The sequence below is a fragment of the Castor canadensis genome, chromosome 3 (assembly GCF_047511655.1).
Source record: "Castor canadensis chromosome 3, mCasCan1.hap1v2, whole genome shotgun sequence".
Lineage (NCBI taxonomy): Eukaryota > Metazoa > Chordata > Mammalia > Rodentia > Castoridae > Castor > Castor canadensis.
This window is the reverse complement of record NC_133388.1, coordinates 26,879,723-26,895,207: the sequence shown is the minus strand read 5'-3', so window position 1 is coordinate 26,895,207 and position 15,485 is coordinate 26,879,723. Positions and strand designations below refer to the sequence as shown.

Here is a 15,485-nt window from a genome sequence, read left to right as displayed (position 1 = left end):
CTGCCATAAAAGCAGATTTGAACACCAGTGGAACAAAATAGAAGACAGATATGAATTCATACAGCTACACACACCTGATTTTTTACAAAGGCACCAAAAACATACACTGGAGAAAGGACAGTCTCTTCAATACATGTTACTGGGAAAACTGGCTATCTGCACGCAGAAAACTGAAACTAGTTCCATGTCTGTCACCCTGTAAAAGTATCAACTCAAAGTGGATATACAAGACCTGAAACTTTGAAGCTAGTGCAGGAAAGAGCAGGGAATACAATGAAATTAATAGGCATAGGCAATGACTTCCTCAATGTAACTCAAAAGGTTCAACAACTAAGAGAAAGGATTGACAAATGGGACTACATGAAATTAAAAAGCTTATGTACAACAAAAGAAAAGATCTCTAAATTGAAGAGGTTGCCCGCAAAATGGAAGAAAATCTTTGGCAGCTATACATCTGACAAAGAATTGATAACCAGAATATACAGAAAGCTCAAAAAACGAAACTCCCAAAAAAATTAATGATGCAATGAAGTAATGGGCAAAAGAACAGAACTTTTTCAAAGGAAGAAGTCCAAATGGCTAAAAACACATGAAGAAATACTCAATATTACTGGCCATAAAGGAAATGCAAATCAAAACCACATTAAGATTCCACCTCACTCCTGTTAGAATGGCTACCATCAAGAACACAAACAATGACAAATATTGGCGAGGATGTGGGGAAAAAGAACCCTCATACACTGCTGGTGGGAATGTAAATTAGTACAAACACTATGGAAAACAGTATAGAGACTCCTCAAAAAACTCCTCTAAAAATAGAATTGTCATATGATCCAGCAATTCCACTCATAGATATATAGTCAAAAGAATGTAAGTCAGGATTGCAACAAAGGCACCTGTATACTGGTGTTTATTGAAGCATTGTTAACAATCATTGAGCTATGGAAACAACCAAGATGCCCCACTACTGATGAATTGATTAAGAAAATGTAATATATACAATGGAATTTTATTCAGCCACAAAGCATGAAGTTTTGTGGTTTTTCAGGTAATTGGATGGAACTGGAGAACATCACCTTAAGTGAAGTTAGCCAGGTACAGAAAGTCAAAGCCGCATGTTTTCTCTCATAGGTGGAATACAGACCAAATATAAATACAGTAATACTAAGATAAACAGGTCATGCAAAGGGGAGGCCACATACAAGGGGGGAAGGGAAAAGAAAGAAGAAGGTGAATATGGTTGACGCACTCTCTATACAAGAATGAATACAGAATTTTTAAACCAGTTGAAACTACTATAAGAAAGAAACTAAGGTAGAAAGAAGAAAAATAGAGAAGATGAACCAAATGGGCTATAATACATATACACATGGAAGTGTAGGAAACTCCATCTTAAATAAGCAAAAATGTCATCTTTTTTTTTCTTTTACAAAATCAGAAAAAAAGAGGGTGGAACAGGTCTAGGGGGCGAGTGGTACCAGACAGAGTGGGGAGGAGAAGAGGTGGGGGAAGGGGGAAGGAGGATTAATATGCTGCAAATGCTGTGTATACGTGTTTGTAAATGGAAAATGATACCTGTTGAAATTATTCCAGGAATGGGGGGAGGGGAGGAAAAGGAGATGGTAAAGGGGGTAAATTCAAATATTATCTATTAATTTTTTGTAAATGCCAAAATGTACCTCTTCCCCCAGCACAATAACAAAAAATAAATAAATAATAACTGCAAGAAATGAAAGAAGAAACATTACAAGTGATACCAGAGAAACACAATAGATCATAAGAGGCTACTTTGAATAATTATACATCAAAAGGTTGGATAACCTCAGATAAGTTCCTAGAAACATACAACTTATCATCAAGAGTGAATCACAAAGAAACAGAAAATCTGGACAGACCAATCATGAGATACACCATAAATATTCACAATTGTATTTGCCAATTATACCTCAGAAATGAAAAAAGCAAATTCTAAAACTAAACTATATCTAAAATGTTACAAACACACATGTTCTCTAATCTGTAAGTCCCTTTTAGAAACTGCATCTCACCAACTTACTTTCACATGTGTGAAATGTTGCATGTACAAGATTATTAGTGAAGCACTGTTTATAAAAGAAAAGGACCAGAACCACTTAAATGTCCATCAACACACAGCTAGTTAAGGAAAGAATGAGACATTCATTCATTCAATGGAATTCTTTAAATACAGGAAAGAAAAGAAAGCATATCAGATACTTATATGGGCAATATAAAATCTCGGTAATACATTAATTGAAAAAAGCAATATAGTGATCTGTGCAATGTTATGTCACTGCTACATTATGTAACTAAAAACATGGAGTAGGTAAGAATTCACTCAGAATGGTGACATTTTCACTGAAAACAAAGACAAGACAAAATCAGCCTTGCAAAAATTTGGAGAAGAGAAAACAGGGTAAAGATCCCAATTTAGAAATTAATATGATAAATTCAAGGTCTATTGAGAAAGCCAAATAATATAGACACTACACATCACATTTAAGGAATTTGGAACAGAAGAAACCCAGGTAGGGCTTTTCAGGATCGGGAAATAATTCGATATGATAACAATTTTTTGTTAAATAACTTGGCTAGTGTAAAGAACACAACTAGGGGCAAGAAAGGAGCAGAGAGATCAACTTCAGTGTAGGCCACTGCAGTATACTGGATTGGGAAGTAGTGATGAATTGAACAGAAGTATTAGAGGAAGATGGAATAGGGTAGAATTTCAGAAACTCAGATGATAGCATTCTGTAATGCATTAGAACTATGGTGCAATAAAAAGAATCTACAGCAAATCTTAGGTGACCAGCTTGAACCACAGAATGGGGGAATGTGCTGCCATTTCCCGAGACAGGAAAGACTAAAGTAAAATAATCCTAAATAGAATGTAATACCTAATAACATCATATAGTTATAACTGTAGAGTGATGAACTAATTACCAATCATAATTATTATCTTACAAAAAGTATTTATTAATATTACTTCTTCCTTTTCCTATTTCTGAGACCTAAAGAAAAAATTTTAACAACGTCATGTAATACATTTTTATCAGGGTTCCATACCAATTAAATTTACTACTAAGTCACCAAAAAGTCCTAAAGTTCTATATTTATTTATAAAATACCAACAAAAATAAAAACTAAAATGGCTTTAATGTTAGTATTTAATCAAAGCAGATAAAACAAAGACTAAAGCACTCTGTTAATGGGATTGTATTCTGACTTTTTAATATGTTGATTCCTCAGATCTTTAACAATACTTGGAGGTGTAAAATAAATATTTGTTATATATCCTGATGTTGTTGTAATCTATGTAGTACCCATGTTATCATAAATATAGTGTTGACAGAATTCTTAGAATTTTGCTAATGAGCAGCAGCCCTTCCAGAAACAGCTAGATCTATGTTAATATTTTTATTTCTAATAGGGAACCTCCTAGAGAAAACTAAAATAAATTAGCTTTTTCCCTATAAATAATCAAACTTAATATGCGCTCATATCACACTCAACTGGGTAAAATCTAGACAACTAATGAACTGAAATTTCCTCTATGAGGGCTATGCTATTTTGATACAGAATATATTTACAATAACATCATCTTGCAAATACTAACTATTATCTTCCAATGGGCAGTTCAAAAGAAACTAAAGAAATCCTACAACTCACCAAGGATTAACAAATACAATTTTGGCATGTGTGAAAGCAACTATTTCTCTAAAAGAAAAATATGTTCCATAAACTTTCAAGGTATATTTTAGTTACTGAGAAAATGTATGATGAACAACTGTAACCTTAGAATAATGTATAATAAATGTGGAGACCAGTAGAAAGTGAAATTGGTATGAGATTCAGGTAGTCATTTATTTTTACTTTATATATTGTGCAATATTTAAAAGTTTCCACAGTAAATGTGCATTGCTTTAGTGATTCTATTTAAACTTAAATCTGGAGAAGGGAAACAGCTGCAGCCTCTGAGAAGTTTAACATTCAGATAATAAAATATATCTTCTGCAATGGCACAGTATCATGAATTCACAAATACAGCACACTATGTCTAACTGTTATAAAATTGAAATACTGGTTTCAATTGGAATGAGTCACAAAATCTGTGTTGAACCCTGTATAAACATCATGTGGCCTTCAGAAGACTATCTGAAATTCAACTATATTATTTGTAATTTTTAAATTAGATAATTGTTTTTAATCAGGACTAAACACCCAAGTGAGTTTTGAGATGCCCTTACTAAAACTGTACTTATGGACAACAAATTGTGGAAAGCATAAAACAAGCTAACATCATAACTTGATGTGAAGAACTGACAGATATAAATACAACAAAGTACACAATTAGATGTGAGCCATATTCTGGATTTTACAAAAGGCTGTGTCCTAATGAGCTGGACACACTGGACACTTAGGTGATTAATAAGTTATAGACATGGCTACATTAGTAGGTTGAGCACCAGTGAGTTTGACATCCAGTTTTTACAATCATAACTTTATCTGATATGGAGTAATTCTTGATGCATGGCATGCTATTATGAAAGATTCTGGGCTGTCATTAACTTCTGCTGACTTCTTTTTACTCAGCATCTATAATTTGAATACAGAGAAAAGCTCTAGAACATTTAAAAAAAATGCTTCCTGGTTTTATTATGTGAAATAACTCAAATTAAATGAACTCTGCTCATTATGGATAGCTCTCATCACAGGGTAAAAGGTGAAATTTGACAAAAGTGTGTTCACTATAAGTTAGTAGCAAATCCCAAACTCAAACTACCCCAACTATCTAACAATTTCAATATACAACAGGACAGTACAACTGTATATGGCCATGACTCACTCAGGTCTACGAGGACCTCCACAGAATATTGAAATATCTGAGTTTGGTTCAAAGCCTTTTTATAACCATGTTCACAAGTTGTGTACCTACATAGCAAGTGAAAGAAGCCTCATTCAATAGCTGAGAACCTATATAAAATCTTTGCATTTATTTAGAAAGAGCAAAGTAAAGAAGTCTAGTATTTACAAAAAAGATTCAGAGGGTTTCACTTCCAAAAATCAAGTCTACATGAACTTTTCCATTAAAAATAGCTAAAGAAGCTAGAAAGAATATTTCAAATAAAAATATGTCTTGAGGCATCAAAAAGCTAAAAATAAGGAAATATGAGACCAAGGTTTAAGAGAAGAAAGAAATCAAGAGAAGTCAGTCCATCTTTCAGGGCTACATTTCCTTCTGAAATATTAAGCCATTTCAAAAAAGGCAGATAAAACACTGAAAAGCTGAAGAGAATTTTCAACATGTTTGTAAGGTTAAAAGGGAAAACCCAGAATTAAAAGACTTCCAAGGAAAAGATCCCTAGTTAATCACACCAAAAGCTCAGGTTACAAAAGCAAAAATAAATAAATGGGACTACATAAAACTAAAAGCCTTTTGCCCAGGAAAGGAAAGGGTCAACAAAAGGAAACAGTGGCCCACAGATGGTGTTTGCAAGCCATGTATCCAATATGGGGTTAACAGCCAAATTTTACAAAGAACTCCTACAACTCAATAGTGGAAAATAGCCTGATTTTAATAAAGACACAAGACCTGAGCGGACACAAAATGGCTCTAACAGGTATGTGAACGGGTACTCAACATCATCAATCATAAAGGAAATGCAAAATAAAAACTACTACGAGAAATCATCTTATACCTATTATCAAAAAGACAAAAGATACAAATGCTGGCCAAGTATAGAGAAAAGGGATCCCTTCTACGTTGCCATTTTGAAAAACAATATAGAGATTTCTGAAGAAATTAAAAATATAACTAGCATACAACCCAGCAATTCTTCTGCTAGGCATATACACTAAGAAAATGAAACCATCACTGCATAAAGATATCTGTACTTCCATGTTCACTGCCACATTACTCACAATAACCAAGATATGGAAACAGCCTATGCATGCATGGACAGATGAGTAGATTTAAAAAAAAATTGTGATTACATATATGCAATGCAATATTATTCCACCCTGAAAAAGAATGATACCTTGCCATTTGCCACAATACAGTTGAGCCCAAATATAGATAGAGAATAAAGCAGCGGTTATCAAAGGCAAGGAATGGGAGGTGTAGGTCTGAGGATACAAAGTAACAGACATGTAGGGTGAACAGTCTGGAGATCTCATATTCAACATGAGGACTACTGGTAAAAAAATTGTTCTGTACATGAGAGTCATGCTACATCAGTAGATTTCAGTTGCCCTTGCCACAAAAATAAAATAAAGCAAAAAGTCACTGCATGAATGATGGACATGTTAATTAGCTTCACTCTAGTAACATGCTACTATCTATGTGTAGCCCATAACATCGTTTTGTATACCTTCAACATATACAATGACTATTTCAATAAATAAATAAATAAAATAGTTAGCTTAAACTTGAGTTGTTTTGGGTAGGGAAAGGACAGAAAGGGACAGAAATTTTAGATGTGATAAATATGTCACTATCTTGATTGTGGTGATGCTTTCACAGGTAAATACTTAGGGTAAAACTAATCAAATTGAACACTTTAAATATAGACTATTTACCATGTCAACTATACCTCAATAAAGTTGTTTTTAAAAAGACATCTGGCTAGAAAACGAGAAAACATTTGAAAGACACTATGTCAAAAATTGTAAAACTCAATACTGCAAAGATTTTCGTCCTCTCCAAATTGACCTGTAGAGACGATGTATGTGCATATATCACAACTTATCATAGAGTAGAAGCAACAGAGACAGTGAGATGTTGGCACTGGAACAGACAAATAAATAAAGCAGAAAAGCAAAACAGACTCCACAAACAGTGGCATACACATGAGAACATCCAATTTGACACATATAGGACTATGAAGTAGTGGGGAAAGTAGCCCGCTTCATAAATGGAACTGTATCAACTAGATAGCAATAAAAATGTATTCCCCCTACTTCATACAATAAAAATTAAAAATAGCAACTCCAAGTCAATGTTAGATTTAAATGAGAAAGGTAAAGACAATAAGCTTCCAGATACATGACAGCATCTTAATGGTTATAGGATAAGGAATAATTTTTTAAATGGGTCAAAAGACAAAAAACTGAACTACATTAAAATTCAACATATGACCCATCCAGACAGATTGTTTTGTTGTGTGTTTTTTATTCTTGTTTTTGTTTGCTTATCTTGCAGTGGTAGAGACTGAACCCAGGGACTCCACTTGCTAGGCAAGCACTCTACCACTGAACTACAACCTTAGCCCTGAGTTTTTGAGAATAACCTATAGAATGGGAAAGAATACTTACAGTACACATCACTGACAATGTGTTCATCATAATAAAGAGACAACAAACGCAACAGAAAAGTGAGCAAAATACAAACTGTCATTCCAAAAAAAGAAAAAAAAATAGTTCATTACCATTAGTAATCACGAAAATGAAGGCAAACAAGCTGTAATGAGATACCATAAATACCTGTCATAATGGCTAGTGGAAAGACTGATGATAGCAAGTGTTAGAAAGAATGAAGAGCAACATAAATTCTCATCCATTGTTGGAGGAAGTATAAGTTAGCACAGCCATTACTAAATTGGAAGGCACCTAGTAAGTGCTCTCCATGTTATGAACCAACAAAAATACCTGTACCTACGGCACTAAAATACCAAGTAACATTGGTTGCAGAAGTATTATTCATAACAGCCCAAATTTTAAAGTAATTTAAATATCTATCATAGAATGTTAAAATGTATTGCAACATACCCATGAAATGAATACTAAAGAGCAATAAAAATGAACAAACTGCATACATCTGACACAACACCCACAAATAGCACAATACTAGTGAACAGCTAAAGAAGTTGGGTGCAAAAAAAATGTTCTGTCTGATTCCATTTATGTCAGAGGTACAAACAGGAAAAATTAACTTAAAATAGGGTTAAAAGTCAAGACAGTAGTGAACTACAGAAAGGAATGAAGAGCCAGTGATTGGACAAGGAGGCCCTCTAAGGGTGCTGGTAATGTTCTGTTTCTAGATCTCGTTGGTGGTTACATCAGTATATTCACCTCATGATAACCCATTGAGCTGTACAATGGCACATGTATTTTTCTATGAGTACAGTATTCCTCCAAGTTTTAAAAACTAAAAAGACGACAAGATTTCAGCAGTGGCCTTATTAGGTGATAAGTTTCACTCTAGAATTTATGAGAAAAGCCAGACATCATTTAGTAAGCTAAAGAAGACCTTAGAGCTACAGTCACAAATGTGCACATTCAGATCCTATTTGGATAGTATGTCAAGCAGATAATGACACAGATTTCTTGTTGCATGAACTGTTGCAATTAACTAAGACACCATTGTGTTCATCTCAGAAAAGACCCTTTCTTTTAAGTATGTCATGTCTTAGATACTTTAAATTAGAACAATTTACACCAATGATGAACCTGGTCTGCCACAAAATTTTTTTTTAAAAACTATGACTTTTCATGAAAAAAATATTTCATATCCTGATCATGCCCTAGCTGCTGCATCCCTAGACACTAATTGCAAAGATTCTGTCTACTTCAACAGAAGACAGGCATTATGTCTTTACCTTCCTATGGTGGTAAAAACCCACACACCCTGAGTTGCTGAAAAGCAGTATGATTGTGCTACTTAGCTGTCCTATCCAAAGATGACTAAAATAATAATTACAGTAATATTAATAATGCATGTATCCGTAATACAAGTCATCTATAATTTTAAAGAAACATCAAAACAAAACAAGTTGAGAAGAGTTGTTTAGTGATACACAACTGTAATCCCAGCACTTGGGGGGCTGGGGCACAAGAATCGAGAGTTCAAGGCCAGCCTGGGCTATACAGTGAGACCATATCTCAAAAATAATAGTAATAATTTAAAAAGTAAAAATAAATTACTAAACATAAAACAATCTCTAATATATTACTACTGTATCAAATTCTTAAAATTTATGAACATTTTATATGAGGCACAAAATTTTTTGACAAAATGGCATATATTACCCAAAAGGTTAAACTCTACTAAAACTTTATTGTGATTATGACCAGCCTAGCCAGCTTCCTCCCATATACATGTAAAATAAAACTTCTTATAAACAATAAGTCCTCACCACTTCTTTTTTCTGGGCTTCACTAAGTTTTTCAGTCAAATCTTCCAAAGCCCTTTTTGTTTCAGCATCTGACCTGGGGAAAGAAACAGATTTTAAGTTGGATATTTGAGAAAATACACAGAATTAGTGAAATTTACAACATAACCTTTATTACATAATGCTCTACTATAGTGGTTCTCAAACATTAGTAAACATGAAATTCCTGGACGGTTTGTTACAACACAGACTGCTGGACCTCACTCTCAACACTTCTGAATCAGCAAATCTAGGATAGGCTCCAGGAATGTGCACTTTTACAAATTCCTAAGTGATATGGATGCTGTGGACCTGGAAACCCAACTTTTGAGAACCACTGCTACAAAGGAACATCCTCTTTAGCACACAGATATGCTGGATAACTGTCAGTTTAAATTAAGAAGAAAGAAAAAAGAGAAAAAGGAAGAGAGGAAAGACAAAACTCTTGATCTCACACAATGTCTCTTGCAATTCACAATCAAATTACATCAGAGTGAGCTACTTATTCTCATTTCACCAATTTAATTACATTATAAACAATCAAATTGTACAGAAAAATTTATGGCAAAAGAAAAAAATCTTTCTCTCACATACTTCCTTAACTCTGGGTCCACTCCCTGCTGGCAATCATGCACAGTGCACCTTTTCCATTCTTAATTATTTTGCTTGTTACCTTCATTACTTTCAACTCTAAACATTTTCAACTGATTTCTTGTTTTGAAGGATTTAGCTCACTAAATCCTCCAGTACTGGATGAATGTATTACTATTTTTAGTTCTTCTATTGGTTACCTGTATAATTTTCTATAACCATTTGCCTTGTGAATTATTCCACAATAGTCATATTGATGCTTGTTAGCTCACTTCTATCATGCTCACATTAGTCAGCCTCTCACTTGGACCATAACTTTCTTGTGCTTCTGTTTTCTCTAGAATTTCTCATAATCTTTTGGCCTTAGTTGTTATGTCCACTGATATTTTCCTCCCATTTCTCACTGAACAATCTAGTCCATTCTCCTTGACTACATTCTTCTCAAAGGACACTTACTTTCCTGATCTAATTTAGAGTAAATACTTTGTTGGACCTGCAACATGGCTGTCATTCTGGGGTTACTTAACTAAATTCCTAGATATGTTTTACTATTTCTTATAATCTATATTTTGTTTACAATCTTATTTTATTTATATATCCTCAGATAATTTCCTTGGAAAGAAGTCTCCTTAAGAAGGCAAGTTTTCTAAGTTGTCAGTCTCTGCAGATGTATTTATTTTTACCTCTTTCTTGAATTTTGTAGTTCCATGCTCTCTTGGATTTCCCACATCTCACTAATCTACCTTTTTCAAGCCAGATCATCTGCTTGTATAAGACTCCTAAATAATGGACTCCTTGGCACTCAGCTCTGCTTTTGACACTATACATATACATATATATATATATATATATATATATATATATATATATATATATGTATGTATGTATGTGTGTGTATGTGTGTATATATATATATAGTTTTTATCATCCATTTTATCATCCATTTTCATCTTATATCATCCATTCTCATGGTCCCAAATAGCACCTCTATATGCTGATCACTCTTGAAATTTATCTCTAATGGAGATTTTTCCTTTAGCTCCAGAATGAATATCTGAGCTGCCTATTTTACATTTCCATGTGAATGTCTCACAGGCATCTCAACCTAAAAGTTCTAAAACCAAACTCTTAATTTCTATACCTCAGCTTCCTCAACCAGTCTTCCATATCTCTGGAAGTAGAATTAACATCTACTCAGTTACTCAAGAGGAAATCTGGGCATTATCCTTGGTTTATTCTCCTATATCCCCATATGCAATCCTAACTCTCTGATCTCCAAAAATAAATTCTTAAACACACCGCTGTTCATCTCTCCCTTGCCATAACACTGATCAAGCCATCATCAAGTCTCATATGCTAATGTAAGAGGCTTTTCAATCAGTTCTCTAAATGGCATCCAATATAAGTGAATTCTGAATTAAATTATATCCAATCCTTTCTAAAAGCTTGCTTCCTAGTATTTTTATAATTCAATGTAATTTTTGCAATAAGTGTCAACAAAATTTAAGGCTTGGAATTAAATGAGAATACCAACCTTTCTGAATCAAATAGGAAATTAAACCTTGTAACATCCTACCTAGAATTTATATAAACATGAATTAAGAATTTGTGGTACAAGCAAAGAAGAATCGAAGTTGAATCAAAAAGTTTAACCATCTCATTTCACAAGAAATCTGACTTCTATATTTTGGTTAAATAAAATTTCTCTGCCTTTCTTGTGCCTCTGGATCATATTGACTATTGGCCAGATGGTACAATCCTAAAGATCACAAGAGTCCGAGGACAACACTGCACACACCAATGACCACTTAAGCTAATCAGCTAAATCATCCCTGCAACTTCTCCTGTATCTTCTGTAGGATAACTACTTCCTGAAACTCATGTTCCTGGTACTTAATTTATACCCTTCTTTCAAATGTGTAAAAGCTATATAACAAAACAAAGAACATACTACATTAGAATGTCAATGCCCTGTAATTTTATCAACTTAACAAAAAACTCTATAAATTAAATGTTACCAATTTAAAGATTTATAATGTAACTCAATAATAAGCTCATAAATCAGGAACTTAAATCCTTCCTTCATATCAGCTCCATATGAAAATGATCTTGAGCCACAATACACTGTAAAGAATCCACCACATCTCTTCTGTTCCACAGAAAATAGTTATTTCATCACTCTGTGCCCTGTTTCTTCTTCCATAAAATCGAGAAAACAATGACTATCTCATAGTTACTGCAAGAATTAAAGTTAAATCTGCCTAGCATGAAATAAGTGCTAAGTAACATTTAGCTAATAGTACTAATAGTTCTAGTCATATTCTAATTATTATTACTAAATTTTGTGCCTTCCTCCTCTAAACTAGGTAAGTTATACAAACTAGACTTGAAATATTTAACAGTTATAGTTTGGACTTTTTGTTGCAGGAATATAGAACTGGAATGTGATATGACTTAACTTGAAACAACAAGAGAACATGGTAAACAAGTCTTGATTCAGCTTTGTCATTCCCTAATCTTTGGTATATATAGACTATAACTCTTAAGAAGGTAAATAAAAATCTTTGTTTCTTAGAAAGACATAGTCTTCAAAATAAAGCTATATAGTTGGGAGTCAGTGGCTCAGGCCTGTACTCCTAGCTTCTTGGGAGGCTAAGATCAGGAAACTGGCAAAAGTTTGAAAGACAACTTCTCAGTGGACGAGTTGGGCATGGTGATGCACATCTCAGCTATGGTGGGAAGTGGAAAATTGGAGAGTTGTGGTTCAAGCTGGCCTGGGCAAAAAGTGAGACCCTATCTCCAATAACCAGAATGAAACAGGATGGAGGTACAGCTAAAGCAGTAGAAAGCCTCCCTCATAAGCACAAAGCCCTGAGTTCACCACTGTACCACCAAAAAAATTAAAAAAAAAAAAAATAGAGCCACCTGCTAACACTGATAATGAAAATGAAGAGACAGTGAGGAAGTTTTAAATTAAGTGACAGTTCTTGGGAACTATCTAGAACTGGCAAAATCACAAAGCCTGGGCTAATGTTAACCACTTGGCTTTCAAAGATTTCAATTAAAAACTAAGATACCAGATTCCACAATGGCTCAAGTTCAATGACAAATTCTACAGTATACTTTCTTTTTCCTGCATTGCCAACAGTCAATTGGTTTGTAAGCCACTCCTTCTCTGTCTCTATGTCATGTCTCTCTCTCTCTCTCTCTCTCTCTCTCTCTCTCTCTCTCTCTCTCTCTCTCTCACTCACACACACACCCTTCTCCCTTCTTTCTCTTCCTCTATCTATCCCCAATTTACAAATCCATCTCTTTGCTAAGATTTCTTAATAAATCTCTAAATAATACCAACATTGCATTGTATTAAGATAAAGTGTTTTTAGAAATATGAAATTAGTTTTTCTAACATTGAGTCATGATGTATTTTATACTCAAATGACTTTTAACTGTTAATAAACTTTAAAATACCCATATAAAAACACAAGAGTTTTTAAATCTATGTAAAAATGTCAATTACAGAAATTAATTTATTTTCATAATAATTCATGGCTCCCATGAAACCATATTCTACTTTTACCGGCTTCTTCTGGAAAGCTCTCTGTTGAAATCTTCTCCAAGGCGAACTTGTTCACTGCTGAGATCCCGAAGGGACTGATGAAAAGCATGAAGCTAACAAAAACAAAACATATTAGCCATTTAGGATTCTGTTGAATTCTTCCATGAGGAGTCACTAAAAGTAAAAACCTTGTTGGGCCAAGCATGTGCTCAAGTGGTAGAGTACCTGCCTAGCAAGCAGAAGGCCCTGAGTATAAGTAGACAAATTCTACAGTAGCATTAACAATGAATAAAATAAATACCTGTTCTAAAAAATATGTTTCCAGAGATAAGCAATTTAAAAATTGATATATGATGTGTGTATGTGTGTGTGTGTGTGTAATGCCACATATAACATTAACAACCACATTCTTTATAATGTAGGAATCCTACTCCTTGTATACAGCCTAGAAAAGGGGTCAGCAAATTTTATCTGTAAAGGGCCCAGTAGCAAATATTTCAGAATTGCAAGCTCTATCATCTCTCACAATTATTCAACTCTACTGCTGTAGTGCAAAACTACCCATGAACCAATGAGCATTTTATCTACCCGCATGCCCTAGTTTGCTATCCTCTACTGCCAAGAAACTCATGCCTATGTACACTAGGGACCATGAACGAGAAAGTATGGAGGAGCATTACACAAAATGAGAACACTAAACTCAACTCAAAAGTCCACTGAGAAAAACCGAAATATATGCTGCAGCAGTGTGTCAAACAGTACAAATGAAATGATAAAAGATACCTACGTATTAGTAAGGCTGAATGTCAAAATACAACATCAAATGAAAAAGACAAATTACAAAGACATAGGAAGTTATGCTAAATAAGATGTAGTAAAAACTATTTTTGAAAAAAGCAAAAATAAATGATGAATATACAAGTCAGAGTAGTTCATACTCCTTGGGAAATGAAGGAGGATAAAATAGGCTCGGGGATACAATAATGCTCCATTCCTTGTCCTGAGTGGTAGGTACCTGATGCTCAGTCTCATTACTGTGACTTTTTACATATATATGTGATTATATATGCTATAGTTTATAAAAAATTTAATCTATACAGACTTGCAGAAACAAGAAATAGATTCATTTCAATAAGGGCACATTGAACAACTAATTAGTGACAGCTACCTGCTAGAAAACAAGGAGTTTGCAATCTAATGTGGGAAACAAATATGTAAACAAACCACACATTTCCACTGAGGCATTAAGAACCTATATAGGTAAGTGGAGCTAAGGGCCATCTTAAGAAAATGGACTTAACATAAGGAAGAACAAAAGAAAAAAGGAGTAAAGGTGGTACAGTGGATAAACAACAGATGTTTACATAGCTTTGCCGTCATGATTTCATGATTTTCCAATTTTGCAAACCAGAATCCTAAAACTACCAAAATAAAGGTTTCAAAGTCAGAAACTTCACCCATCCTTTTCCTAATTTAGCCACATGACAATGAAAGCAAAAACTTCAGCTTTGCAGAGAACTTTTAAGAAGCTGAAAAAAATACTATCTTCATGGCACTAATACTTCAGAAATCTTCAGTGAACATATAAAGTGTGGAATTCCTTCCTTAGCCTCACCCATCAATGATCCAACAATCAGAAAAAAACAGGAAGTTCTTTATACACACTTATGAACATGGAACAACAAAATCCGTTGAAATTGTTTTAAGGAGAGATAATGGGGAGCAGTAGAAGGGATGAATTTGATTAGAGTACATTATATGTATGCATATATGGAAATATCACAATGAAGCTCATTTGTACAAGAATATATACTAATAAAAAAATTTTAAGCTGGGTGGGGTATATACTAGCTACCCATCCTAGCTACTCAGAAGGCAGAGATCAAGAAGAAAAAGTCAGAGAGAGTTCATTGCAATAAAAAAGCTGAGTGTGGTGATGCACCCCAGCTACATGGGATGTGTAAATAGGAGGCTGGGGGCCTGGTTCAAGTGAGAGAGCACTTGCCTGGCAAGTACAAGACCCTGGGTTCAAACTCCAGTACCACCAGGAAAAAAAAAAAGTTACAAAGAAAAAAGAAAATCGCCACTGGTGGAAAAATTAAAAGGTCAACCTGTTCATACTTGTTCAAACTTAGCAAAACAGAAAGCAGCTGACTTAGCAGGGCTTTCAA

At 34.1% G+C, this 15,485-nt stretch overlaps 1 protein-coding gene across 13 annotated transcripts in view; it reads right to left on the bottom strand.

Moving 5' to 3' along the window:
• Positions 1–15,485, bottom strand: part of Cep128 (centrosomal protein 128) — a 379,822-nt gene that overhangs the window by 322,328 nt on the left and 42,009 nt on the right. For 12 of the 13 annotated variants that reach the window (XM_074067415.1, XM_074067413.1, XM_074067408.1 and 9 more), the window contains 2 exons: positions 13,336–13,427; positions 9,153–9,225 (listed from right to left, as the gene is read on the bottom strand). In XM_074067415.1, the coding sequence (XP_073923516.1) occupies positions 9,153–9,225; positions 13,336–13,427 (165 nt within the window). Of the gene's footprint in view, positions 1–9,152; positions 9,226–13,335; positions 13,428–15,485 lie in introns of those variants that run through there. The other variant, XM_074067414.1, reaches the window with a different exon arrangement.